Source organism: Panthera onca, chromosome A1 (genome assembly GCF_046562875.1).
Source record: "Panthera onca isolate mPanOnc1 chromosome A1, mPanOnc1 haplotype 2, whole genome shotgun sequence".
NCBI classification, from domain to species: domain Eukaryota; kingdom Metazoa; phylum Chordata; class Mammalia; order Carnivora; family Felidae; genus Panthera; species Panthera onca.
Genome location: NC_138339.1, coordinates 233,050,650 through 233,078,597, shown reverse-complemented (window position 1 = coordinate 233,078,597; position 27,948 = coordinate 233,050,650). Strand labels below are relative to the sequence as shown.

Sequence of the window (27,948 nt, the reverse complement as noted above, 5' to 3'; positions counted from 1 at the left end):
TGTTCAGGAATCCCCGTCCGCCCCCCCACCCCCCCCAAGAAAAGGATTAGAGTTTCCTTTCCTTTTCTTTCCTTTTTTTTTTTTTAGAGGAATCATATGCATTTTGCATTAAGGAGTTTTGCGCTTTTTTTTTTTTTTGTCATGCATTCGGAACGAGAGAGACTGTAAATTCCTGATTTCGGCCACCTTGCCCTGTGATTTGAACTTACATTTCTTCTGTAGCATAAAATGGCTGGTCCATCTTAAATCCACTCTGGATGAGTTTATAGAAGTTAGCGTCAACCGGAATGCCAGGGTAAGGATTGACACCTGAGGAAAACGTTAGGGAGGAGAAACCATCTCATCCGTTTCTTCATTCACTCAACAAACAAGCATGGACCGAGAGCTCCCATGGGCCTGACACTGCTTGGCGTGAGGCTGTGGGCGGGGAGAGTCATGACTTCTGCCCTCCAGCCGGTGGGTATAGCCCGGTGGGGGTAGACAGACCTGCAGACACCACAAATAAAGCACGAAATGGGGGCGCCCGGGTGGCTCCAGCTTTGGCTCAGGTGATGATCTCAGGGTTCGTGAGTTCGAGCCCCGCATCGGGCTCTGTGCCGACAGCTCGGAGCTGTGGAGCCTGCTTCGGATCCTGTGTCTCCCTCTCTCTCTGCCCCTCCCCTGCTCATGCTCTGTCTCTCTCTGTCTCTAAATAAACATTGGGGAAAAAAAATGAAAACCAAAAGGGGGCGCCTGGGGGGCTCAGTCGGTTGAGCTTCCGACTTTGACTCAGGTCACGGTCTCGCGGCTCGTGAGTTCGAGCCCCGCGTCGGGCTCTGTGCTGATGGCTCAGAGCCCGGAGCCTGCTTCGGATTCTGTGTCTCCCTCTCTCTCTGCCCCTCCCCTGGTCTCTCTCAAAAATAAATAAACATTAAAAAGAGTTAAAAAAGACAACAAACGTGAAACGGCACACACTGCATAGAGGTAAGGACGAGCCAGCTCTGGGGAGCGTTAGAGGTCACCGGTCATGCACCCTGATTTAGGAATGGGATAGCGTGTGGGGGGCAACGGCTGGCAGCAAACTGCGAAACTTACCAAGTGAGAATATTTCCCAGAGTAATATTCCATACGACCAGACGTCACTCTTTATGGTGTAGACCCCTTCAAATAAGCTTTCGGGAGCCATCCACTTTACAGGGAGACGGGCCTGTGCGGAATCCAAGAGGGGACCGATCAGTGGTGATGGGTGGTGAACGGACTGGACGACGCGTGTTTCTTTTCTCTTATTAGCCGATAATAAAGTGTATTTTCTTCCTAAAGCCGCTCTTAATCCTTAATTGAGGAGATCATATTGCCCAAGGGGAAGTGTTTCACTTTCAAATCAACATTCTAATAATAGGCTTAAAAAAAAAAAAAATCAACCGGTATCTCTTTAAAACTCCTCGTGAACAAAGGCTTGTGCTTGGAAATGGGTAAGTGTCACAGCAGACACCATGAAGGAGGAACCAGTCAGGTGACCAGAGGTAAGGAGATGCTGGTAAGTTAGTGGACGACCTTCTTGGAAGGACTTTAGTGGAAATACCACCTACAGGAATGTGGTGAAGGGAGCACACGCCATCTCTTCCAGGAATGATACCAGGCTGGCTTCTGTGGCTTTAATAATTTCCAGGAGCACGAGAGGCGGGTTTTGAGTTAGTGCAGCCTGGGATCGGAACCAAGACGTAGGGGTGGATAGGTTCCCGGGGTAGAGTTTTTTGTAGTATTTTCTTTCTCGTGAGTTGAGCAGCCCCTCACCACGCACGTTTAACATTTATTTATTTTTGAGAGACAGAACATGAGTAGGAGATGCACAGGGAGGGAGAGAGAGAGAGGGAGACACAGAATCTGAAGCAGGCTCCAGGCTCAGAGCTGTCAGCACAGAGCCCCACGCAGGGCTCGAACCCACAAACTGGGAGATCACGACCTGAGCTGAAGTTGGACACTTAACAGACTGAGCCACCCAGGCGCCCCTCACCACGCACGTTTAACCTGCCAGGTGAAATCAGAGCTCGAAGGGTACTTTGCCGACTCAGTCAGTAGAGCCTGCGCCCCGACCTGGGAGTCACGAGTTCGAGCCCCACATCGTGCATAGAGATTATTGAAGGAAATACAAACAAAACAAAACAAAACTGAAGCTCAAGAAAGAAACCCGATTTTAAATCCTGCACAAACCGATGAGCTGGTAAAACCAAACAAGCTGGTCTGGCTAATTTGATTAATTACACGGATTAACCGAGGTGCCACATGAAATTCACCTTCCCACGTAAGAGACTGCCAGCTAGTAAGGTTAAAAACTGCACAGCCACACAGAAGCTTTGATCATATTTATGATTCAGCTCCAACGAGTGAGGTATGGATCTAACATCAGCCCGGGTGGTTATTTGATGCTAATGGGAATGCAGTTTAATTTGATTTTTAATGTTTATTGGCCGTTTCCCCCGGACAGGTGCTTTCATGTTGGTTTTACTAGTTTATTCCCACAACAACCCCAGTGAGGGAAGCGTATAATCCTCACGGGAAACGCTGCACGTGTCCCAGCGGTTATGCACAGACTTGGGGCTCAGCCCATCCGTGCTCTAATCCACGTGCTGTGTAATCATGGGCAGAGTTATGTTTCTGGGCCTCGGTTTCCTCATCCCCAAGAGAGGTGCTTTGAGGACTAAATGAATATATGTAAAGCACTTAGAATAGTGCTAAGCACACAGTAGGCACTGTGTCAGCACTCGCCGTTATGATCATTTCACGAGTGGGGACAAAAAAGCACCCAGAAATTCCAAAACGTAAGGACAGGGGCTCAACTCCAGGTGTTGTAATTCTTACAGCCACGTTCTTTCACTGCACAATTTTATCATTTAGTATTTCTAATAGCTCTCTTATAAATAACACATCGGGGGGCACTTGGCTGGCTCACTCAGTAGAGCATGTGACTCTTGATCTCAGGGTTATGAGTTCGAGCCCCACACTGGGTGTAGAAACTACTTAAAAATAAAATCTTAAATTAAGAAAAAAAAACAAAAACAGGGCGCCTCGGTGGCTCAGTCGGCTGAGCATCTGACCCTTGGTGTCGACTCAGGTCATGATCCCAGGGTCTTGGGATCAAGCCCCACATAGGGCTCAGCGCTGAACCTGAAGCCTGCTGAAGACTGGCTCTGTCCCCCTGACCCTCTCCCCTGCGCGTTCTCTCTCTAAAATAAAAAAAAAATAAAAAACCCATATCTGTCCTTAGGGATTTTTTAATTTTTTAATTAATTAATTAATTAATTAATTAATTTTTTAATTTTTTAAATTTTTTGTATTCAGTCATGTTTTAGGTCTCCCTGTGTGGCAGTCATAAGATGCTAAACATTCACTAGCTAACATTTACGTTCAATGTTGTGCCTTTAAAGATTTTGCATTTAACATTTAATTTATATGTCGTACGTAAAAAAAACGTTTTATGGTAGCTATTGCCAAATCCCGCGATTGGAAACATGACTCCAGTCACTTTACAGCTCCAGGAACTGTAGGCTCAGGTAACGGGTTTTGTTTAAAGTGTGGCTTGTGCTCCAAGGTCCCTACCTGATCTGCTGTGACAGAGGTGATGCTCCTTTACTCGGCTTTTATTACAGCTGGGATATTCCCTGAAGCTACAGAAAAAGCTGTCAAGCCTAAGAAAGCTAACTGCCGTGAGCAAGTGTTCGGACGTGGCCGTGACTCAAACACGCACCACAGTGAGTGCGGCTGTCTACCGTAACAACGACAAAACACACAGTGACGGCATAAAAAACGTGTACGAAGTAGCAGCCTCACATTGCCCCGGATAACGTAGTTGGAGTCACTCATGATATCTCGAGCCAGTCCAAAGTCACAGATCTTCACCACTTTCCCGTGGGTCACGAGCACGTTCCTGGCTGCCAGGTCTCTGTGAACACACTATAAAGAATGAAATTGGAGTGTTATTTACTGTGATGCAGATGATCACCGAGTGCAAGCTTTCTTCCAGGTTCAGGGTCGGCGGGAGTTACAGAACGTGGGGTTCACCCAAGTGTCTTCTCTTTCCTGGGCCACGAGCGGTCATCACGCTTGCTTCGTGGCACCGACTGAACACGGACGGCCCAAAAGACAGTAACAGGGCCCGCTGTTGAGCTCCGGAGGGGATTTTCAGAGAGTGACTTCCAGCACTCTGACTGCGGGGCGGAGAAAACGACCTCTTTCCTGACCGGTGCTCTCGACAGCGAGAGTACTGGCAAAGAAAACAGTTGGAAGATGTGAAAACAGTAAGTTTGGGAAGGAGGACTGAAGTGCAGTGGGGAGCCCCTGGGTTGAGAGATGACAAGACAGGAACCTGAGTGGTCCGGCAAGAGAATTAACTCTAAGAAAGAAGGTATTCAAAGGAACAGGGCACTAAGGAGTAAAGGGCCAAAGGGGCTCTCTCTTCAACCTTGAAAAAATGAAAGCAAAAACCCAACAGACTCAAATCCCTCTAGCTCTCCTTCCTCCCTAGCCGGTGTTCTGAGAGCGCGGTCCTCGGCCTGTGGACTCCGCTTACTTTGCACCCACGTCACTACCGGGCCCCTGCAACCTGCCTTCCTCTTCCCCAACGCCTGCCAACTGCTTTGGCCGAGCCCCGCGGTGCACAGCACAGCCCAGCAGAGCTCTGCGCTGACCTCCCGTCGATAACTGGTCCTGTTCGGCAGCCCCTCCTTCTTCACGACCTTCCTTCTGTGAATCTGGCCCCGTTCACTGGCCCCTGGTGGAACCTGTTTCTTCCCACGGCCCCATGCAAGCCTGCTCTCTTTCCCCAGCGCTGCCCCCTCTCGTTCCACATCCCCCCACCCCCCAGCCGCTTCGTCCAAACCTAGGGAGGCAACCGCCATCACCCAAACCTCAATTTCCAACCCAAACATGTCTCTTTTTTTTTCTTTAATTTTTTTTTAACGTTTATTCATTATTGAGACAGAGACAGAGACAGAGCGTGAGCAGGAGAGGGGCAGAGAGAGGGGGAGACACAGAATCCGAAGCAGGCTCCAGGTTCTGAGCTGTCAGCATAGAGCCCGACACGGGGCTCGAACTCACACACTGTGAGATCATGACCTGAGCCGAAGTCGGACGCCCAACTGACTGAGCCACCCAGGCGCCCCCCAAACATTTCTCTTGAGCTTCAGATAGGGATAGGCAAAAATCTACTGGGTTAGGACCCTACCTTGCTGCCCAAGAGACCTCACTATGCCACACATTTAACTCATGACCTTTCTCAGCGGACTTCCTCCTGATTTCATGTTCCCTGCCCGATCCCATGTTCCCTGCTGGTTTTCCTTTGCCTCAAACATCTCCTCTAGCCCAAGCCTGGGCTCCTTCCACAAGCTTTTCCTGCACCGCCTCCCCTCCCCCCAGGTCTGACCTGCCTGTGCCTCGCCTGGGTCCCCAGGACTTACTGGAACGTGAATATTTACCACACTACAGTGTTATCTTTGATTTGCACATCTGCTTGTCTCTTTCTCCCCTGTCAGGGATAAGAGCTGACTCTATTTCAGCACCTAGCACGGTGCCCCAGGGCTCAAGTAACATTTGATGGGGTCACGGAACCTACGGGGAAACTGAGGAGCAACCAGAGACGGAGGGAGAAAGGACAGACCGATACAGAGGAGAGGGCCTGAAGTGAAAACAACGGGACAGGGTCTAAGAAACTGGAGAGTCCTCAGAACATTCTTATTATAACAAGCCCAGAGGGGGAAAAAAGCAGTGCCCCTTGACCTCCAGTTGTGAGAAGTTTGAGTATTTACTTAAGGACAGGCAATCAAGCTCGATGCCCTCCGAGGTCCACAAAGACACTCACGGAAGCCCTACTGTGGCTGCGTAGGTGAACTACAGATAAAGCAACTATCTGTACACTTGAGACAAGAGGAGTCCAACAGCCAATAGGGAATATGAAGAGAAGAACGGGCCTCAGAGAGGAGGGATGGGAAAATATTACAAGATGGGATTTTTTTTTAAACTATTGAGCAAGGATGCCCACATTTGGAAAAGACGAGCCAAGAAGGTAACGTGCCCTTTCAATACGCATGAGGAAAACAAAACAAAACCCCTGAGCATCTAACTGGAGTTGCGTTAAACATACAGATTAACTTGGACAGAACTGACGTTTCTGGTAAACGCAGAGTCTCTCCTACATGAACCCGGTGAAGCTCATTCAGGTCTTCCCCCTGCCATTGAATAATGTCTCACGGGCTTATTCACGGGGATCTTGCAGATTTCTGGTTCTGTTTATCTCAAGATGCTTCATAGGTTCGGTTACTATTATGAAGATCACTTTTTCCTGTTCTTCAAAGCTGTAGATTTATTTCACGTTAATCTTTTTAAAACTGAGATAGACTCGACCTATAACATCATATTACAGCAAGTGCTTTTTTGAAACATAATTTATTGTCAAGTTGTCTAACATACGGTACGTAAAGTGTGCTCTTGGTTTTTGGGGTACGTTCCTGTGGTTCGTCGCTTACGTACAAGCGCCCTCCTCAGTGCCCATCGCCCACTTTCCCCTCTTCCCCACAGCCCCAGAAAGTAATTTTTTTAAAGAAAAAAATACAGTTGAAAGCCTTCTCTCCAAATTCAGGGCGAGAGGAGGCAAGAGGAGGGATGTGGCGGAGAGAGGGAGAAAGAGAATGAAAATTCAAAGGGAAAAGAGGAGGGAAGAGTTTGGGAAATAGAGAGAAGGTAAGGTGGCCTTCGGCAGAGACGAAGGACAAGACGGCAAGGACAGAAAGGAGCCAGAGGAATGGCTTTCATCTGCTTACAGGCAGGAGACATTTGAAATGTCAGAGAGGAGGACTGAAAGCCGGTTGCAGAAAGAATGCAAAGTGGAGATAGAAACCGTGGTTTGTGGCAGGATCCACGGCCTGGATCTGGGATTAGCGGCAGAGGAAGCCGGGAGGGCCCAGGAACGGTGCTGGCCCGCAGCAGGGCACTGCAGAGAAGGCAAAGGCGGAGGTGAGCAGAGTGGGGGACGGGCTGGCCCCACAAGCACGGCGCATGGTATTTGAGCCTCCATTTACCCAGGGCCAAATGCCTGAACAACCTGAACTGACCGTCCAAGGAAGGACTGACTCTGTACACCTCGCTTTGACCGCCTATCTGGAAGTTTCAGGGGACTTTGGACAGCCTGGGAGGGCTGTGATAACCATTATCTAATAAGGGATCCCGGGGCCTTCATAACTGTAATTCGTCAAGAGCTGGTGGGAAGAAGCATCTAGGCGGCTCCCACCGTGAAGGGTGTGGTGGCTGGGGGTGGGGAGGGGCGAGACTTTAAGGGATACAAGTTAAAACAAACCAGAAAAGGGAAAGCACATCTCATTTCCCAGATTATCTTGCTGCCGTTAGTTTCTTCTTCACAAGGCGCTTACCGACTTAAATTCCAGAAATTCCATTCCCTTGGCAACTTGATAGGCGAAGCAGAGAAGATCTTCAAATGTCAGCACGTTCAAGTCCTCTTCTTCTTCCAGCCTCTTTTGGTTTTCATATTCGATTTCATCTGTAAGACAGAACGGGTCCTCATGTTTTCCAGAGTCTATGAAGTTGTCCCAGTAAAGCTCCACGGGCAGTTATTAAAGTCACAGTGAGCGGGGGCACCCAGACTGCAGAAAGAAGCTATCACCGCACGTCTCTGGTGGCGTTGGGGCTAACCCATTTATGCCAGAAGCTGTGCCTCATTTTACTGTTGTCCCATTTAATCCATCTGCTGGTCCTATGAGAAAAGCATTATTGGGCCTACTTGACAGATGACAAAGTTGTGGCTCAGATGGTGACATAATTCATCCAGTCTTCCAGCCAGGAAGTGAAGGAACCCCAAGGTCGACCCAACTTCTGTCTGATTCCAGAACTCGTCATTTTTCCACTTATCAGTACTTGGTGGCCCTAATAAATGTATGACTTTAAAAAGAACCACCTGACCAAATAAGATAGCCCTCAGTGTTTATTAGCTGCATACTGACGTAAAATGCACAATATACGAACCATTGGCTTTTCACCACCTTTAGAGCAAATATGCATTAATAAAGCCTACAAATGACATTAGCAAAGAAAATCGTGTTTCGCGTTTACAAACTTTTAAAAAAATAGCTAACAGAATTCCTGTATCCGTTTCTGTTGTAAGGTGCTACTAATTACAATAAAATATTACCTTCAGATTGAAATGAGTTCCCGTTGAACCCTGAGATGTGATCCAAGTCCTGGCGTATCTGAACTTCTCTTGAACCAGGCATGCTATTAAAAAAAAAATTATTTCGTTATTTATGTTCTTCTTCTGAGTAGACATTATATTTAAAAAAATTACAATTCATCAAAGAAATGAGTTCCAGTTATAAATGGGCTTTTAAACAAAAAGCACAGCATCCATTGGTCCATTTTTGGTGCACGGGGGCGTTAAAAACACGTGTGGAATTAATTGGGCTTGCCAAGTCTCACTAGGAGAGGAGTGATCCCCACTCTCTGTATAACGTCCTTACAGTTCAAAGAGGACCTCAGTCCGTCCTTGCCACAACGCGACAAGCTGGGTGTGAGAGTCACATTTCACAAAAGACTTGGTGAGATAAATGTGATTTGCTGAAATCACGAAGCTAACAAAACGTACAATTAGGACTCAGGCCTCTTCTGTTTCTAAAAGCTCACTTTCCCTGGGGTGCCTGGGTGGCTCAGTCGGTTGAGCGTCCGACTTCAGCTCAGGCCATGATCTCGCGGTTCGTGGGTTCGAGCCCCGCGCCGGGCTCTGTGCTGACAGCTCGGAGCCTGGAGCCTGCTTTGGAGTCTGTGTCTCCTTCTCTCTCTGCCCCTCCCCTGCTCATGCTTTGTCTCACTCTGTTTCTCAAAAATAAATAAATGTAAAAAAAAAAATGTTAAAGCTCACTTTCCCTACAAAAACTCATGTAATACGGATCTTCCATAAAGACTTCTAAGTGTTTTACCATCCTTCTGTCCTCAAGTTGGTCTTTGTAAATAAAGCTCATTTCCCTTTCCCGTGAAATTAATAAATAGTAACATCGATAATCTCTTTTACGGTTATAATGTAAAATTCTTCACTGAGGAATTCTGTGCACATTGTATACAAGGATGCCATTTATTCCTGTGTACAATTTCACCCCAATTTACAATATCCCTATCTTTGGAAAATGGCATCCTTTCAGACCACAAATGTCCCTAAATTGCTTCAGTGGATTTAATATCCCAGTGACCAGAATGAATCAAAGGCCCTGTTGAGCAGCATTACTTGTTACTAACCATGGAGTGCTGATCACACACATCCGACTCATTAAGAGACTCTATTCTAGAATACAGATGACATTATGGAATTTTCTCAGTTTTCGAATATGAACTGAGAAACGAGTGTGGAAGACAAGATTAGGGTGACGGGTATCAATCGGTTAAGGGCAAGCGTACAAAGACGCCCCTGGGGATCTCCATGGGGCCTCCCGGCTTTAAGATGCTAGGTCTCCGTCTCAGACCTTAGAAGGCCAAAGGCGTGCACTGAAAGCTACACACTTAGAAATCAAGGCTGGAATCTCAAACGTACCCTGAAAAGTCGTGCAGTAAAGACAAAAGTCTCTAACGATTGTGCCTTTAGAATAAGGGAGATTCCGCATATGGCAAGGAGACAGGGATGCACTGTGGATTGAGGAATCATTCTATGAAGAACGGCTCAGAGAAAGGTGTTACACGATGTTCAAGTAATTAGCAAGAAATTCCCAAGGATGAGGACCAAAGGATCACCAAACTCCTATAGCCCTCGTTTATACACACCACAACAAGAAATCTCAACAGGACTGAGAATCACACAGGCTCCCCATGGATGGCAGAATATACAACGGGGGACACAGGGACAAATGTTACCGCCTCTTAATTTTGCCCCCATAGCATTACGTCAATTGATCCGTTCTAATTTTTGAAAATCCAATTTATGAGTTCAGAGCAAAAGTCCCAAGACCTGAACTACTCTCAATGAGTACGTGGAAGGCTTTGGAAAAAGCATTCATTCTTTCAACTGGGATCTACGTGTCATCCAGCAGACCTGAAAGACAGAATAATGCACTCTTCCCAAAACTGAGCCTGGGTGCAGGGGTGTGATTCCGGCACAGGTGGACGGAGACAGCTACAGTCCCTGCACCACGGGAAAGCGAAAGGTCTCATTGTTCCAATCAGCAGAGAAAACTATAGCAAAGATACGTGGCCTTTCTAGATCTTAGAACCCACAGAGCACACAATGCTGGACTACGGCCTTCAGAGACTGGCCAGTGGGGGGTGTTTAACCATCATATTTTGTCTGTGTTCTACGACATATAATTGTGAAACCTTGACCCCATCTCTTACCTGGAATTTGGGTATGATTGGAAAGCGGGGTAAAAACTGAAATTGTGCTCCTTGAAAATCTCCGTCCATGTCCTGTGAAATTTTTCTCTCTTATTTCTTAGGTAGTTGAGAAGATCACCATAGCAACAGTATTCAAAAATCAAGTAAACTGGTCCTGAAATAGTGAGAGTTTGCATTACAGGCATACAAATACCAAATAACTTTTTCAGATGTCTGTGTGGCAGACAACATAATCTAAGAGAGCCTACTTCTCCCCTGACTTTGGGAGAGTACAACTTTGAGCTTATCTGTTCTTCTTTTTTTTTTTAATTTTTTTTTTTTAAAGTAATCTCTATACCCAACGTGGGACTCGAACTCACAACCCCGAGATCAAGTCACACTTGATCGGCTCCACCGACTGAGCCAGCCAGCACCCCTGAGCTTATCTCTTCCTGCACAATTCAATTCCAGCTTTTTGCTCTAACTCCTTTGGAACGCGGTATCATCTTGCCTTCTGCGTGGGTGCTAACTGCACCTGTTGCCTCGTCAATAACTACCGGCCACTTGGATTCCCCAGTTTGCAACTGGGAATAATAGGCCAGCTGCACTCTGGGCACTTGGCAAATATATGCCGATTTGCCATTTGCCAAGGAGGGAGAAATACATCACAAGCATCCTCTCAGATCCATTTTCTCTGTTTCCCATTTTTTGGTCCCGGTCCCAGAAGGAAGGACGCTTGAGCACATCCTTCAGGCATTTCTTTTCTTTTTTTAATGCTTATTTATTTATTTTGAGAGACAGAGAGAGAAAGCATGTGCAGGGGAGGGGCGGAGAGAAAGGGAGAGAGAGAGAATCCCAAGCAGGCTCCACACTGAGCGTGGAGCCCGATGGGGGGCTCGATCCCACGAACCGTGAGATAGTGGCCTGAGCCAAAATCGAGAGTTGGACACTTACCCGACGGAGCCACGCAGGTGCCTCCCGTCCTTCGGGTATTTCTCAGCATAAGTGAATCAGAGCGCACGCTCTGTTGAATTCTGGGAAAACGAAGTCTGAAAGCCTGCCTTGGCTGTGCTTTATTTGGAGCCGCCCAAACAGGGCAGTGGCCAGGCTCTGCGGCCATTCTCGCCACTGCGTTTAGGCCAGTTTCACGGCCGGGGGAGAAGCTCCATCTGAGCAAGTAGAATGAGATACCACAAAGTGTGCCCGCAGTGCTGTTGCTGTTTTCGAATAGGTGAAAATTATGTGGCGTCTCCCCCTACAGAGAGGCCTTCTCTATACTGACCTATCTGATTTCAGAGGGTTCAACGTCTAATTCCACTTGGGTTTGGGGACCCACACTGTGACTGAGGAAAGAGGAGAAAATGGGAACAGGTGTCCTCTGGGTCTTCAAGCTGAAATCTTTTTGGTGAGATGTTTTTAGTAGGAACTGATTACCTGACAGCGTGCAGGCTCCCAGCAGATTTACGATATTCTCATGGTTTCCCAGGTGACTCATCATTTTGAGTTCGGACATGAGAGCCTCTCTTTCGGAACTGTCTGCTTTTTCTGTCAACGGAAAAGCGTACAAAATGTAAGGCTAAAGAAAAATAGGTATGTTAGGTCATATAATAAACGAAAACTTTCTCCAGTTCGAATTTGCATGAAAAATCGTAATGCGTAAGACGGTCCGCGATTGTTAGTAATAAGAGCTTGTGTTGAAGACAGAGTTTCAAAGATTGTGTTATAAAAGTTGAGCCTAATAATGAGCCTTTCCCCTGGACGTTCCTCTACCCACCAAAAATAGAAATCTTTCTAGTGGACCCTCAAAAAATCGAAATGCAACAAAACAAGATACATGAAAAAGTTCGGAAGTATGCTGAAGGGAGAAACGTAACTTCTTTTCGTTGTTTTGACTCTTGGATTTGTTGGGCATGGAGAGACAGGACAGGAATGTCGGCAAGGGTGGCTGGCTCCAGTTCACGGCCCTCAGGTCTAAAACCTTGTATGTGTCAACAGGTCCAATGGTGAGAAGGTCAAAGAGGCCAGTTCCCACTAACCAAGTTCTCGAGAGACTCGTTAACTGATCATGAGAGCTACCAAAAAGGCTAGAATGCATCCATTGGACAATGCCTTCTCCCCCCTGGAGATAAGTCTGGATAGCTCGGCAAATCATCCTCATAATCTTGCTTAGAAGCATAGCGTAAGGGTAGTTACTGATAAACTCCCAGGTCTCACGTCGATGAGACTGATGTGCCCGGGTTGGTTGGGGCACCCCTGCCCGGGAGGGTGCTGGAGCCCTAGAAGCAGGGGCAGGGTCTTTGGACTTCCCTCTCCAGGTATCAGGCACCAGGCGCCCACTCCACTGGTAACACCTTCTTTCCTATAGACGCGGTAACTTTTCTTTACATTCAGTGAAGACTTGACTAGGTATTTCCAGGTGTCATTGCTTTGTCTTGGGAGACATCCTAGCCTGTACGGTAGCTTTTCCAGAGCACTGATGCCATCCATTTTGATTTAGTGAGCTGTCGGGGTTCTCTCACTGGGAGTGGGAGTGAGATGCTCCGCTGCAAGCACTGGGATCCCCTGGTACCTTGTGTCTTCTGCTTCATGTTTTAGAGGGATCTGTAGCTTTCAAATCCCCATGTCTTGCCCGTCACGACCAAAATAATATCTTTTATGGCGTGCTTAACTTTGCCAGAGCACTTTCATACCCCGTGACCTGACTTTCATTCATTCTTACCCATTCGTTCACTCATTCACCCCTTGAACAAGTATTTATTGAAGGCCTGCTGTGTATGAGGCGATGTGCCAAGCGATGGGGGAAGGAATGATAGCCAAAAGACACAGCCCCCGTCTTCTTGGAGTTTAGAGTCTCCTGAAAAAGGGAGACGAGTAAATAAACAAGTACAACCCAGTGTGGTAAATGCAAAGTGGCAAATGAATAGAAGGGGGCTGTGGGGTCACACAAGAGGGACGCCTAACCGAGCCTCGGAGGGGGGTGGAAGCGGACCCCGAATGCCTGAGGTAAGGTAAGAGATAACCAGGCGACTTCACAGTGGGAAGGGAGGGAGAACATTCCACACTGAAGTAACAGAACGGGCAAAGATCCAAGTAAAAGAAAACGCAGCAGAACAGATACAACCTTGGCCCTCACGCTCCTTACGGACGAATGTGGCAGATGAGACATTAATGGAGTAATTAAGCAAATATGTCATCCCCACTGTGATACATTGCATGAGGAAGAAGGCCTACGGAGAGCTAACTTACAGCAAGGAACTTGATCTCTGTGGTGTGAGAGAAGGCTTCTCTGAGGAAGTGATATTTCTGCTGAGATCTAAAGGAGGAGTGGGAGAGAACCACGTGAAAGGGGAAGGGTGGGCAGAGGGATCAGCCTGCACATAGGCCCTGGGATGGGAGGGAGCACGGCCCTCTGGAGGAACCGAAAGCAGGCAGCCTCCCAGTGAGCGTGAGGTGGGGAGGGTGAGGTGGGGAGAAGGGCAGCCAGATGCTGCAGGGCTGTGGAGACTCCTTCGGGAGTAATCCGAAGCACCGGGAAGTGCTAAGTGGGGAAACCGGTCTGCTTTGCATTCCATAACCGGCACTTGGGCCTCAACACTGAGAATCCAGAAGGAGCCCGTAGGGCCTGCCTGGAGGGCCGCTGCAGCCATTCTGGAGAGAGAGGTTTGGCCCGGGGTGGTAGGGAGGTGAGAAGAGGGTGGGTTCAAGGAACACGGGGCAGGACACCAGGCAGGGACAGCCTGTGGGGTGCTAGAACGGACCCGGTTTCAAGGATGCGGCCTCGGTTTCCGGTTTGCCCAACTGTGGGGAAGTCGTTGGCCAGTCGTTGGCCCTCGGCACCGATCACTGAGCGGGAGCGTTGATGGAGGGCCACGGTTGGAGGAGTTCAGTTCGAATTAGAGAACCTTTTGAGATGTTCAGGCATTTGGACATAACCTGAGGCTCAGAAGGGAGAGCAATTGTGAGAACCCCTGGTACCTAGACTAGAGCCACGGCGGGGGGGACACAGATAGCCTGTAGTGAGCATGCACGGTGCAAAGGAAGGAGGCAAGCCTTCACCAACAGTTGGTGGAAGACGAGGAGCCAGCAAAGGACTGTGAGGCAGTCGGACTGGGAGGAGGAAAGAGGCCCGTGAGACTTCGTTTGTTGGAGGTTGCTGATCGTGGCAGCAAAAGCCAACCAGAGGGCTCTTGCTGAGCCAAGGACGCTAGGGGGAGGGATGGCGGGGGAGCCACAAGTGGGAAGTGAGAATGCAGAGGGCTTCAGTTGGTTCTTCTGCCCAGAGTCTGTGTCACAATGTAAGAAACAACATCTGCCCGTAATAACAGTACCCCCTAACATTGAAGCTGGAAACACCTAACAAAGCCAGAAGAGGAAGAAGAGGTGGACTTTTGCATTCGTGACTTGGATTTTATACTCACGACTTGATCGACACCAACCCCAGCCCAGTCCCCTCTTAGCCTTGAAAGTGTGGCACGCGGTAACCGTAAAAATGCTGCAGACGAGGAGAAGAGGAGGCGGGAGACGATGCCTCCCATTTTTGCACACCTTTGTGGGCGCCGTTCCACCTTACTGTACCTTTCAGCATTTTGACTGCCACCTGGATTGAGACTCCCGTTTTACTAATTCCGTAAGCTGTCGCGTTCATCACTTTTCCAAAAGCACCTGATCCCAGTACCTTCCCTGCAAGATAATGGTGGGCGAGGGCACGTTAGAGACTTTCCAACAGAACGGAAACGCTGTGGAAACATTTGGACCATTGGATTCTCACCAAATTCTAAGTTTTCTCTTGGAAACTCCCACTTGAGATCATATTCATATTCTCTGAAGTCAACGTAGAAGTACTCATTATCCAAAGAGCCGGTCACCTGCACCATTTGCAGCTGGCTTTCGTACCTAAATTGCTTCAGAGATGAAAATAATGGGTCCATTAGCAACAGGCAGTTCCTCAGAAATAGGAAACAGGGATGGATTTTTACCTGTGCGTTTACCTTTTTGTACTTGTGACAGATGAGCATGGTTAGAACAGCGATGAAGGGAAGACAAAGCCCAAGGGTCGCATAGAACAAGATGTTGTCTTGGATGAAAGCGAAGGGCACTGAAAGGAAAGAGAATCACTGAGCAGTGAACTGGATGGAGTGGAAGCTCACTGGATTTTCGCACATCCTGCCTGAGAAGCCATCATTTGCGGTCCTTACAAGCACCTGACAAATACTCGCCTCCCCCACGGAAAATCGGGCAATGTCCCTGTAAAGGACAAGTTCCCTTCCTAGAAAATTTTGAATGATTTCAATCCCATTCTTAAAGATCACGTACTAGGGTTCTACCAATTACATCTGTTTAAACCCACAGGATATTCAGGTCGGACATTAAAAGAAAGAAGTTAGGGGGCACCTGGGTGGCTCCACTGGTTAAGTATCTGACTCTTGGTTTCGGCTCAGATCGATCGCACGGTTAGCGAGACTGAGCGCCATGTCGGGCTCACTGCTGATAGTGCAGAGCCTGCTTGGGATTCTCTCTCCCTCTCTCTCTGCCCCTTCCCCCCATCACGCATTCTCCCTCTTTCTCTCTCAAAATAAATAAATAAACGTTAAGGATAAAATAAAATAAGGGCGCCTGGGTGGCTCAGTCGGTTAAGCGTCTGACTTCAGCCCAGGTCATGATCTCGCGGTCTGTGAGTTCGAGCCCGGCATCGGGCTCTGTGCTGACAGCTCAGAGCCCGGAGCCTGCTTTGGATTCTGTGCCCCACCACCACCCCCCCCCACACCCCTGCCCACCACCCCTCCTATACTTGTGCTCTGTCTCACTCTCTCAAAATAAATAAATGTTTAAAAAATGTTTTTGAAGAATAAAATAAAATAAAATAAAATAAAATAAAATAAAATAAAATAGTTTGTGTTTTCTGTTCGAAGGTATCGTATGCATGGGAAGTTAGTTTTGGGATGCTGGTGATTTTAAACTATGTGTAGGCAGGCAGGTTTCAGACTTGCTTAGGTTAGAAGGGTTGTAAAAAACAAACTAGAAATTATAAAAGAGCAGGCTAAAGGAACATAAAGAGATTCATCAAAAGAGAAAATGGGAGAGACCCCAAATCACTACATCGGTTTCTCTAGAGTTGGATCTTTTGGTAGATACTTCCCATCCTGGGGGTTTATGGTTCTACCTACATCACTATAACTCATGAGTCATAATAACGTAAGGAGAAGTCCCTCTGCCCCTAAATTACAAAACAGCCTATGTTCGGTGGGGGATTCTTGCCTGACTCAAGAAAGACTTGTGTCACACCTGAACCTGTACGCTTTTGGAAAATTCCCCAAATAAAAGCCAACAACAGGGACTAACTTCTAGTGGGGAATTCCTGAAGGTGGTTCCTTACAAGAGCACCTGCTGTGTACCTGATGAGTTTAAAAGGATTGTTTCACAAGATGTGCCAAGGGAATTGTATGCACAGCACTTCACCAGGAATCCTTTTACGGCCTCACTCATGTTAAGAGTACTGCTTGATACCCATTGTCCAAACACTTTTCTGTTAGCCGTTTTATTCCAAATGCCTTCTGTGATTTCCTCTGTGCAGCTGAAAAGAAATGGCAGGGAAGTTAGACAGGCGGGGCCTAGCGTCAGATTGGAAGTTAGGGTTTGTCTAGTGAGCTTTAAAAGAGATTTCTTGGTTGTAAGTTATCAGAGACAATCTGTGACCATTTAGAATTATAGCTGACTCAGAAGGTAAGCATTTTAAATACTGCATCCCTTCTTCTTAAATCGTATTCACGAGCAAGTGTCAATATGCCAGAGAGAGTATGAGTTTTATGTTCTTTCAACATAAGAGATACCAATGTCCTCATTACTTGGGAGACTTGTCTGAACACTTCTTCCAGATCCAAGATGGTAATGGGTACCCATCAGAGGAGCAAGAAGCCTGACTTGCTGATGATCCCTCGACTACCACCTGAGGTTTCCCTGTAGAGAAGAACATGTAAAATAAGCTCACGTGGTATGGTACTTTCCAGAAATGGCCTCAGCGTTCGCTTCATCTAGGTTGCCCATCTACTCCAAGCAGTTTGTGCATCTGGGAAGGTGTCTCATATGCAGGATGACTCAAGACCTCTGGTTATTCCCTTTTTTGCCCCTTGTGTGGAACTTTCTGTCCAGACAGCCCTACCACCCATGTGCAAACCACTACTTTCCCACTGCCAGGCCCCTCCTGTAGACGGCTGAGATGTGCTCATCTCTCTACCTCCAAGAATCAAAACGATTCTTAGCTTCAGGAGAGAAACATCTATAAAAAGTCCAGTGAAATGTACTCGCATCTTTTCATAGGCCAAAGGAACAAAAATTACTAAAACAAATAAATGTCAGGTAATAGGACTTTAAGCTGTTCCTTCACATGACCTTTCAAAGTACCAAAGTCAATAAGAGACCACAAGAAAGTACATTCAGAGAGGACATGGGAGAAGGTATCTTAGCCTCAAAGATGAACACAGAACAATTATCTATCTATCTATCTATCTATCTATCTATCATCCATCTATCTGTAAACAAAGCCAGTAGATTTGAAATAAAATTTCAGCATACTTCAGTATATAACAATAGCTTATGGCATCCCTTCTAAGCCTTTACTTAGCTCTTTCTGGTCATAGTTAATACACAAGTAAGCAGTGATAAGATTAAAGTGAAATTTCTTGACAATTTAACTTACTTCTTATGTTCAGCGTGAACATTTTCGTGAATTCGGCATCATCGTTTTCTGCATGAAATATGTATTCTCCTGGCTGGTGTTTATGGTTGCAGAACTTAGATATGCTGTTTGAAGAAGAATTAAAGATACACTTAGCCAGATGCTTACAGGAGATGCTGAAATGAATGTCAGCGTGCATGGACGTCTTTCTCGAGACTCTCACTCCCTAAAGTCCCGTGGACAGGTGTCTGTATGCCAGGCCCTTGTTAATCTAAGTGCGGTGTGGTCCACAGCCAAGCAACATCAGCATTGGTGTTATCTAGGAGCTTGTCTGAAATACAAAATTTTAAGTCCCACCCCAAACCTACTGAGAGTCTGCATTTTAAGATGATCTCCATGTGATTCATATGCACGTTAAGGGCGGAGAAGCCCTCGTCTAGGCTGGGGTTCCTAAGAGAGACAAGAAGGTTCCTGCCCCCACTCTTCTATACATTCTGGACTAGTCTGACTTCCCAGAAATATGGAAGAACCTCTATAGGCAGAGGAGACCGTAATCCCCCTGCTGCCTGAAAGGATGGCTCTCTGACATTGGCCCGAGGCGGGACCTATAACCAACCCTTGACTCACATAGTGATTAACAGTGATATAGGCTCAAATCCACTGAGTTTGTACAAAAATCTTCCGGTGGCTCAAGCATCTCTGCGGATTGCTCATCAGCCACTCAATACACTTAGACATGGAAAACTTGATTTTGGAGATTATCCAACATGCCTACCAGGTACATGGGGTGCTCCATGTTGGACAGTGTAGGCGAGATAGGGGATCAAGGAGCTGTTGAAGACGCCTTCGTGCATTGTAGAGATAGAAAACAAATCCCTTAAAACAGAATAAGATAATCTAAGGATTGTTCAGAAGCTATTTAATTAGGCTACCTCTCTCTCTATACAGCCAACTTAAAGAAAAAAAGGGGGAAAAGACCACATACTGACAGGATAGAAGTGTGAACAGGAGAACACAGGGGGTGGAAAGCAGGCTTAAACTAGCAGCTATGTAGGATGCAAAGACCTATAAAATATGGTTCCTGTTCCCAAAGACATCATCATCCAGGTGGGTGGACAACACTTCCATAGGTAGAATAGCTAAATCATTAAACTAAAGGCCAACAGAAGATTAGGGAAGGCAGAGGCCAGTACAGATGAGAAAAGTTCAGAGGTCTGCACAGAAGCAGGCAGGACTTGAGCTAGATCTTTGTGGATGAGTTTGTTTTAGTGAGAAGGCAGAAGAAAAGCATCCAAGGTGGAGGCAACAGCTTTCCTTAAGACATGAGATGGGAACTCATTGCGTATGGCCACAATGGAGAGGAATGGGCAAAGCCTCTTGACCGGAGCAGGAGCACAAGGGGAGATGTAGTAGAAAAGGCTGAATGGGTAAGGGGTGGGACTATTTATTTATTTGAGAGAGTACATGTGCTTGCAAGCAGGGGAAGGGCAGAGAGAGAGAGAGAGAGAGAGAGAGAGAGAGAGGAAGGGAGGGAGACAGAGAATCCCAAGCAGGCTCCATGCTGTCAGCGCAGAGCCCGATGCGGGGCTCAAACTCACAGACCATGAGATCATGACCTGAGCTGAAATCAAGAGTTAGGTATTTAACCAACTGAGCCACCCAGGCACCCCAAGCCTCATTATTTAGATTCACGGGGAAATCGGGAAGATGCTGTAGATTCCTGAGCGGGAATGGAACGTGATGAACGGGATCGTAGTTTAGGTGGTAGGAAAAGGTTACTGGAAAGAAGTCCGGAGGCAGCTGTAGCAACTCATTCATACATTCATTCATTCATTCACTTGTTCTGCTATCAGTGGTAGAGTCTACTTATTGGAGGAATCAGGGGCACACCAGTGAGGTAGAAAAGGTAAGTTTCTGTTCTCACAGAATTTTCACGTTGCTGGTGACGGTGATGAGTGGTTCCAGTATAGTGTGGGAAGTCCTGTGAGAGCAGAAGTAAAAGTTCAGATTTGAGAATTCAGAGCACGAAAAAGCAAGGGCTGTCTGAGGTAGGGAAAATGGGACAGGAGAGGGAAAAGGAAACCCGAGAGGCACCAGGAAAAAAGAACGAGCAGGTGCTGTGCTGCATATGGAAGATGAAGGAGAGAACAGAATCCCTGTTGACCCCCAACATTCAACACACACTAACTGGCAAAGCAGCTCCTGAGCCCATGTTTATCTGACGCCAGTGCTCTGTGCCTTGATCTCCAAAGCTAAAGGGTCATTCTGACCTTGTGTAGCGATGAGGGAATTTATTGCTCTGACCCATCAAAGTGAGCATTTGACAAGTTGTTTATTTGCCTTGCTAACAAGAAGGCTGAACTAGAAAGGGGGAATTTCGTATCCTGACCTACTTCTGGGCAACAAGGAGGACATGGCTGGTGAGACACAAGCGACGGAAGGATCGGGGAATGCCAAATTATAACACTAAGGAGGAAAGTAAATAGAGCTACCTGTGATTTCTAGACTTTTAGGAAGGCAGAGTTTAAGTGGTCCAAGAAGGGAAAGATGTGTGCTTCTTAAAGGGAGCACATGGGGGACGCCCGGGTGGCTCTCGGTTGAGTGTCTGACTTTGGCTCAGGCTGCAATCTCATGGTTTGTGAGTTCAAACCCTGCCTCAGGCGTTATGTTGATGGCAGAGCATGCTTGGGATCCTCTCCCTCCCTCTCTCAGCCCCTAGCTTGCTCTCTCACTCTCTCTCTCTCTCAAAAATAAATAAAGATTTTTAAAATTTTCATTATACATATATATGTATATATATATATATATATAGAGAGAGAGAGAGAGAGAGAGAGAGCGCGCGCGCGCATAATTCCCACTGGACAGTAGCCAAAGACCCTGAAAAGGAAGAAGAAAGGAGATAAAAGAAGCCGGTGTGGCTAGCCAGGCGCCATGCCAAAAGCACCAATCAGTTTGGTACAAGAAGAAGTTACCGATACAGTTAGTGATTATCATGCAGACCAAAGCAAAATGCTTTGTAAACTTTTCCCTTCCTAAGTCTTTTGTGCTATCTTCATGGACTACGACTTGCCATAGGATAGATGAGAGCATCTGAAATGTCCTCTTCCAGGTAGGAAAGTGGTCACATAAGTAGCCTGAACACAAAAGCAAATATCCAGGTTGTTTGAAACAGCTTGTCCTCCTGTTAGGACAGTTAAACCCTAGCAATAGCAACAACCGTGTCACTGAACTCCTCTGGGAATTCCAAGGGGACTAACCAACGAGGTAACCTGGACACTCAGAGCTTCCTCTTTCCCGAGGGTTTTTCTAAAGATGACCAGCTGGCATGTGATCGCAGACCTGAAAACGGGAGTTGATGGTGAGATAATATCTTGGTGACGAAGAGGTTTTCTCACTACAACCACGAAAACGGTTTTCTCCTCTCTACAATCAAAATGCTGGTCATTTTTATTTTTCGTTCAGTGCCTAGAGGGGCGGGGCTGAGGAAGGGCAGTTTCTTTCTAGTGGCTCAGGGAGTGATTTGCTATAAAGAATGCTTTTTCAAAGGGCAAAGGATTACCAAAGTCAAATCAGCATGCAGAGAATAATAAAGCATGTGTTGGGGAACCTGAGAGCTTCTGAAAGCGGGGCTGGGGGAACGCGGCCAGGCTGGTGTTGAATCTGATCTGTTCAAACTTTCGTTCCACGTTAGGTTAAGACAGTCAGGAGGTGGGAGAAAGGTGCTGATGATTTTATACTACTCTCTATATAATAACATGCTCGCTTTTATTTTATTTCAAGGGAGTCGGCAAGGCCTGGGGGAATATCACCGTTAAAAACTAAATAGCAAAGTATGGCACATCTCATAAGGAGGGATACATTTATTTCTAAGTAACCAAAGAGAATGCTCGTATTTTTGTTTTCTTACACATTGGGTTTGAGAATCTTACGCTTTGGAAATGAGTTGGTGTCCTCATCATAACTAGTGATACGGTTAAAAACAAAGGCTTTGAAGCCAACTGTTTTTGTTGGGACCCCAACTCTGCCATGGCCCCGTGGTGTGTCATTGGGCAAGTCACTTAACCTCTCTGTACCTCAGTTTCCTCATCGGTAAAATGAAGACAGTAGTAGTATCTGGGGCGCCTGCGTGGCTCAGTCGGTTAAGCGTCCGACTTCAGCTCAGGTTATGATCTCTCGGTTCAGGGATTCGAGTCCCGCATCGGGCTCTGTGCTGATGGCTCAGAGCCTGGAGTCTGCTTTGGATTCTGTGTCTCCCTCTCTCTCTCTGCCTTCCCCCCCTCGCGCTCTGTCTCTCTCTCAAAAATAAATAAACATTAAAAAAAAAAAAAGGACAGTACCAGTATCTACTCATAGGGTTGTGGGAGGAGAATGCTCTATTAAATTTTTAAGTAGTTTTGTATAAAGCATCTGTAATAGTGCCTAGCCCATAGTGAACACAATATATGTGTTAGATTTTCATTACTATGAGGCTCATGAAGTCCAGTAATCATTTTGAATAAAAAAGAAATTTAGAAACTTTATTGTGGCATATACTGTGAGAAAAATCACATTAAAACAAATTTAAAACTATGGAAAGAACAACAACAAAAAAAACCCCACTAAAGTTATGCCCATCAACAGGAGTCAGTTAAAATAAAATTGCCTAAAAAGTGGAATCCTATGCGGCCATTGAAATAATATAAATAATGGAAGACATACTTAGGACCATAGAAAGATGCCCATTATATATTTTAAATAAAAAATCAGGTTACAAATGACACAGTTAATGCCATATGTACACAAAAACCCGTTTCTAGCAGTCCTGCTATCTTGTTCTTGAGAAGAGGTCAATTAGAAAGAGTCTGAAATGTAATCTCTGGAGGTAGAACTATTGGTGTTATTTCTATTTAAAAAATTTTTTTTTACATTTATTTATTAATTTTTTTTTTTTTGAGAGAGAGAGAGAGAGAGAGAGAGAGAGACAGAGCACAAGTGGGGGAGGGGCAGAGAGAGAAGGAGACACAGAATCCGAAGCAGGCTCCAGGCTCCGAGCTGTCAGCACAGAGCCTGACGCGGGGCTCGAACTCATGGAACTGTGAGATCATGACTTGAGCCGAAGTCCGACGCTTAACCGACTGAGCCACCCAGGCGCCCCAATTTAATTTTCAGGCAATTTCAGAAAACAGGAGTAAAGGAAGGGTATTGAGTTTGCCCTCTGTGGACAAGTAACCACCTAGTCTGTCTTTCATACGATGGGATTATGGGAATTAAACAAGACAATCCACATAAAGGACGTGCACACTGCCTGGCATGTGGTAGGAGCTTAAAGAAGTTTCTTTCACACTCGGCAGCAGGGAAGGGGGCAGGGTTTGCTGAGGCTCTCGGTAGTTCACTGAACCCACACGTCTTTTCCCTCCTTTCTGTGGACGCTCAAGGCCCATTTCCTCCCGGGGGAAAAAAACCCGCCCCAAGAGGCTCAATATACTTCTGCGATTATATATCATTTATTGATTTGAGAGCCCGCTTTTCTGTTAGTCTGTTCTTGAGGGGGAGGGCAACTCACCACCCAGAACCCACACGACGACCACACTGCTGTTTTCCGTAAGTGCTCAGTGAATGCCTGGTGCGTGCAGAACTCAAGGCTCCCGGAACTGGAAGATTAAATGCTCCAGGACAAAGCAAGACACGGGGATTGGGCAAGCCAAGGAGAGTCTTCCAGAAGGCACCACTCAATAATTATAACATCTTGAGTTCTGTGTTTTTTTTTTTCTTAACCATGAAACTGGGAAAAAGCGAAGGTAGATTCGGTGTTTATTAAGGAAGTTGATAGGGAGGAAATTCTGCAAGCCAAGAGATGTACTATCCTAGGACCTCTTCTCAAGATCAAGATACCAGGGCTGTTAGAAAATGATATAAGATGTAAACACATTTTATTATGTGCACCCTCACACTTTGGGTGTAATATTTGAGGAAGTAAATAGGAGAAACGAAGCCGTGAAGGTAGGGAAGCTGACAGACTTCTGGCATACACGCTTTGACCACACCAAAGCCCTCCCGCGAGGAGGGTTATTACACGGGCCTTTCGGTTACGTCTGAAAAAAAAAAAAAAAAAAAACAACAAACTCGTGTCGCTCTGTTCATAAAGTCACCGGTTGCAGTATGATTACAGTGCTATACCTCACAAACAGAGTCCAGTCTGGGTAAACCGTTAAGGGAAGGGATGTTTCACTGCACTAGTTGCTCGGCTTCTTAGTAAACTTGGAATGTTTTATAATAAAAAGTTGGAGAGGACTCAGATCGCCATGGAGTCTGCCACCTGCTATCTCAACCCAGGGCCTCGTGGGGCGAGCAAAAGACGCCTAGAGCACTTGAAGCTGTGTTGAGATTTTTCAGTTGTTGTTGGTGTTGCTCAATATGTTGAGCGTCTTTTTCAGGAGGGAGGAGGCTCCACTTTCCCTTTGTGCCGTGTGTTAAGTGACGCACGTGGTGAGGCGTGATATCAGGTGCATCCTTATCACCAGCAAACACTGTAGCTCTTCAAGAACTTTTTGAGTAAGATAAACACTGAGTGGTGGGTGTTGTGGTGAGTGCCGTGGGTATGGTGCTCGCAGGGCACAGAGGAGGCCATTGACTGTTCTGGCCCGGGGCTGTGCATTGCCACTCCCCAGGGTGATGACGAATTCGTTCGTTTATGAAACACGCGTTGCCTGAGCAAGGTAGCGCAGACAGAAAGAGAAATGACAGAACACCGATCCTATGGAGGTTTCGCACTCACTGGTGAGCTTCAACACCCAAAGAGGTTAACCATACTACCAGCCAATTATGAATGCGAAAGGCACAGAACACAGTAAGAATCAGGACCTGTCCCGATCTATTCATTTGGCTACCTGTGCAAAGTCACCTCTTGGGGTCAGGGGTGCAGACTGTGGCCATGGAATGAAACGGAATGAACTCTGCCACTCGATTGGCCTGTGGCCCCTATATCAGAGACACGGTCCTCTCATCGGTGACTCTGTAAAATCCCAAGGGGTTGTGCCAGGAGCCAGCAGCACAGGAACACCGATCTCCCAGGTGCCTCTTGCCTTTGAATGTGCCCCCTCTAAATTTGGGGGGCGGGGCAGAGAGAAAGAGACATCACCGTATTCATTCTTGTAGACCCTCACACCATCAAGTCCGTCAAGAAGATATCTAAGGAATATTTGAATTAAGTGGAGTTGATCCCCTAGCTCTTTGAATCAGGGTCAAAAGAGAATCCCATGGTGCTACGAGTTTCTCTGACCCCGAGTCACAACGCAAAGAAGGGAGGGGATGTGGACACCACTGGTACCCTTCTGAGCACGGGCCTGTGGTGGTCCATTTAACTGGGAAGACAGGGCTAACTCCCCGGCCTTCTACTCGGAAGTCTGATCATTCAGAACAAGAGCTTATGACAACAGGGTGATCCCTCTGAGGCAGTGGTTCTCAGCCACGGGCAGTTTTTCCAAACCAGGGGGGCATTTGGCAATGTCTGGAGGGAGCTATGTTTGGCTGTCGCCCTGGGGGGGTGACGGTGCTGACATCCGGTGGGTGGAGGCCAGGGATGCTGCTGAGCATCTACAAGGCACAGACAGCCGCCAGAACAAAGAATTATCCAGCCCAAGTCAACAGTGCTGCGTTTGAGAAACCCGGAGTCGGAGAAGTAAGTGGGTATCAGTCTGCTCACAGGTCAAAGGCTGCGTTCTTAATTGAAAAATGAGTGCTTTGAACAGTAAGGGGTTTGTCATGCAAACTCAGCGCGACAGCTCTTTTTAAACATGCCAACAAGGATCAGCTGTAACCCCTGGATCACAAGGATCATTCTGGGGTATGAAGAATAACACATTACTTGCGAAATAGAGGAGAACCGAGGGGAAAACAAGTCTAAGCTCTTCGCCCGGACCAACGCTATCCGATAGAAACATAATGCAAGCCACAGGCGTCATTTTAAAATTTCCAGTGGGCTAGATAAAAAAGTAAAAATAACTGAAGAGGAATCACTGGTTGTCTGTAACTCCATGCATCCAAAATACTATAACTTCGCCATATAATCAATATAAAAAAATGAGATTTTTTTTTTTTACAGTGTCTTTTTCACACGAAGTCTTCAAAATCTAGTGTGTATTTTACGGCTATGGCCTGTTTCGGTCCGAACTAGCCCATTTCAAGAACTCGATAGTCATGTGTGGCTGGTAGCCGGTGTGAGGCACCACGCAGAGCTAGGCCTGTGATACGCATCACCGGAGGTGACTGAAAATGTAGAATCTGGGCATTTTGCCCCAACTGGTCAGCACGTCTGGAATGGGAGCCAGGAATCTGCATTTTTAGCATTTGCCCAGATGTTTTCTACAGAAGTGGTTATGGATCCCATGCTGAGAAACAATTTACTCTAAACCACTGGCTTGCTTGAGAGATGACAGATACCTTTCAGGAACTCGGAGTCTGGCAGGAAATCATGTTACACGGGACTACATTTAAGAGCTAGGAGGTGTCGCAGCTACAGAAACTACAAGAAAAAAAAAAAAGGCGTTTTCTGGTTTCCAAAGGGGGAATGGGGAGTTTCTCCCATAAGACAATCTTGAATAGAGTTGTACAAATCCCCAGGAAAATGGGATTTTTTATCCGTAGGCTATTTCTGCACTTAATTTTTTGAAGAGCTAAATCAATGCACTTATAGGCAATGTTTTGCTGTTTTTAAGGGGTTTTACTTCCTCAATCAGCTGCATATCTACCGAGGGAGATTTAGTATACTATATAGCACAATACTCTCAAATGGGAAGTAACAATCTAGTGACTCAGAAAACGCCATGGAACCATACTCAAACTAATGGGATTCTTTCTGGGTTTGTGTGTGTGTGTGTGTGTGTGTGTGTGTGTGTGTGTGTGTGGCAGGTTATGCTATTTGAACTGATTATCAGACTATTACGGTGTCCTAATCTCTGCTTTGTTTTCTTCCTCCACTTCAACGTCAACCCAATAATATACAAACTCATAATACGAAAGTGCTCTTCCGGAAGGCAACAAGGAGGCTTGCGCTAAGCCTGGCGAGCCCCTGAGCTCTTTGTTGGCTCACCTGTACCCATCATCGAGGCCACTCTGCTCACAAGGAAATGATTTTTGAGAGAAGGTCCACGTACACCTGATTTGTGGGTATGCTTTAAACCTGACAGAAAAGCAAAACTCTTCATACTGGTCAATCTCATAATCTTCACTTGATTTGGAAGCGTTTATAAATCCTTTTTCTGTAAAAAAAAGAAAAAAAGGCATTTCTAAATTAGATGAGGTTCGTATGGAAACACCCTGAGAAGACACAATAACATTTTATTCATCAGTATAACGTAAGACTACTCAGCTGTGGCTATGCTGCGGGTCAGATTGGACAGTCCAACAAGAAATGCAGGCGTCTTATCCCCAGTCATAAGCCTGAGCTCACCCACTTCTACAGTCCAGATCCCTTTAAGGGTTAGACGGTGGGGTGACTGGGGGGCTCAGTTGGTTGAGCGTCCGACCAGCCGAGGTCATCATCTCACAGTTCGTGAGTTCGAGCCCCACATTGGGCTCTGTGCTGACAGCTTCAGATCCTCAGTCTTCCTCTTTCTCTCTGCCCCCCCCCACCCCGACTCAAGCTTTCTCAAAACTAAATAAACATCGAAAAAACATTTTTTTGAAAGAATTAGATGTAAACACTTGACTTTCCTCCCAAAGAAATATATAAAACCTCCAGATTTTACAGACAATTTCAAGAGACTGAAGGGCTCCCCCAGCCCAACCAAGCATGTACAACCGGAGGGATCTGCCGACAGAATCTGGACGCCCTTTACTCAGTCGCAACAGCTCTCTCAGTGAGTGACACGTTCAACATAAAAGAATGGCACCGTGAATAAAACAATCCAGCCAGCAGGGTTCACCAGGGTTTTTTTTTTCTTTGAAGCGCTTCCTCATTAGTTTGG

The 27,948-nt window shown here is 46.5% G+C and overlaps 1 protein-coding gene across 3 annotated transcripts in view; it reads right to left on the bottom strand.

The window, feature by feature from the left end:
* Nucleotides 1–27,948, bottom strand: part of FLT3 (fms related receptor tyrosine kinase 3) — a 77,336-nt gene that overhangs the window by 9,239 nt on the left and 40,149 nt on the right. For all 3 annotated transcript variants that reach the window (XM_078444237.1, XM_078444258.2, XM_078444202.1), the window contains 14 exons: nt 27,072–27,240; nt 18,026–18,129; nt 17,175–17,286; nt 16,725–16,903; nt 15,321–15,427; nt 15,101–15,233; nt 14,908–15,012; nt 11,767–11,877; nt 10,354–10,507; nt 8,174–8,256; nt 7,398–7,525; nt 3,808–3,930; nt 1,075–1,186; nt 210–309 (listed from right to left, as the gene is read on the bottom strand). In XM_078444237.1, the coding sequence (XP_078300363.1) occupies nt 210–309; nt 1,075–1,186; nt 3,808–3,930; nt 7,398–7,525; nt 8,174–8,256; nt 10,354–10,507; nt 11,767–11,877; nt 14,908–15,012; nt 15,101–15,233; nt 15,321–15,427; nt 16,725–16,903; nt 17,175–17,286; nt 18,026–18,129; nt 27,072–27,240 (1,720 nt within the window). The remainder of the gene's footprint in view (nt 1–209; nt 310–1,074; nt 1,187–3,807; nt 3,931–7,397; nt 7,526–8,173; nt 8,257–10,353; nt 10,508–11,766; nt 11,878–14,907; nt 15,013–15,100; nt 15,234–15,320; nt 15,428–16,724; nt 16,904–17,174; nt 17,287–18,025; nt 18,130–27,071; nt 27,241–27,948) is intronic.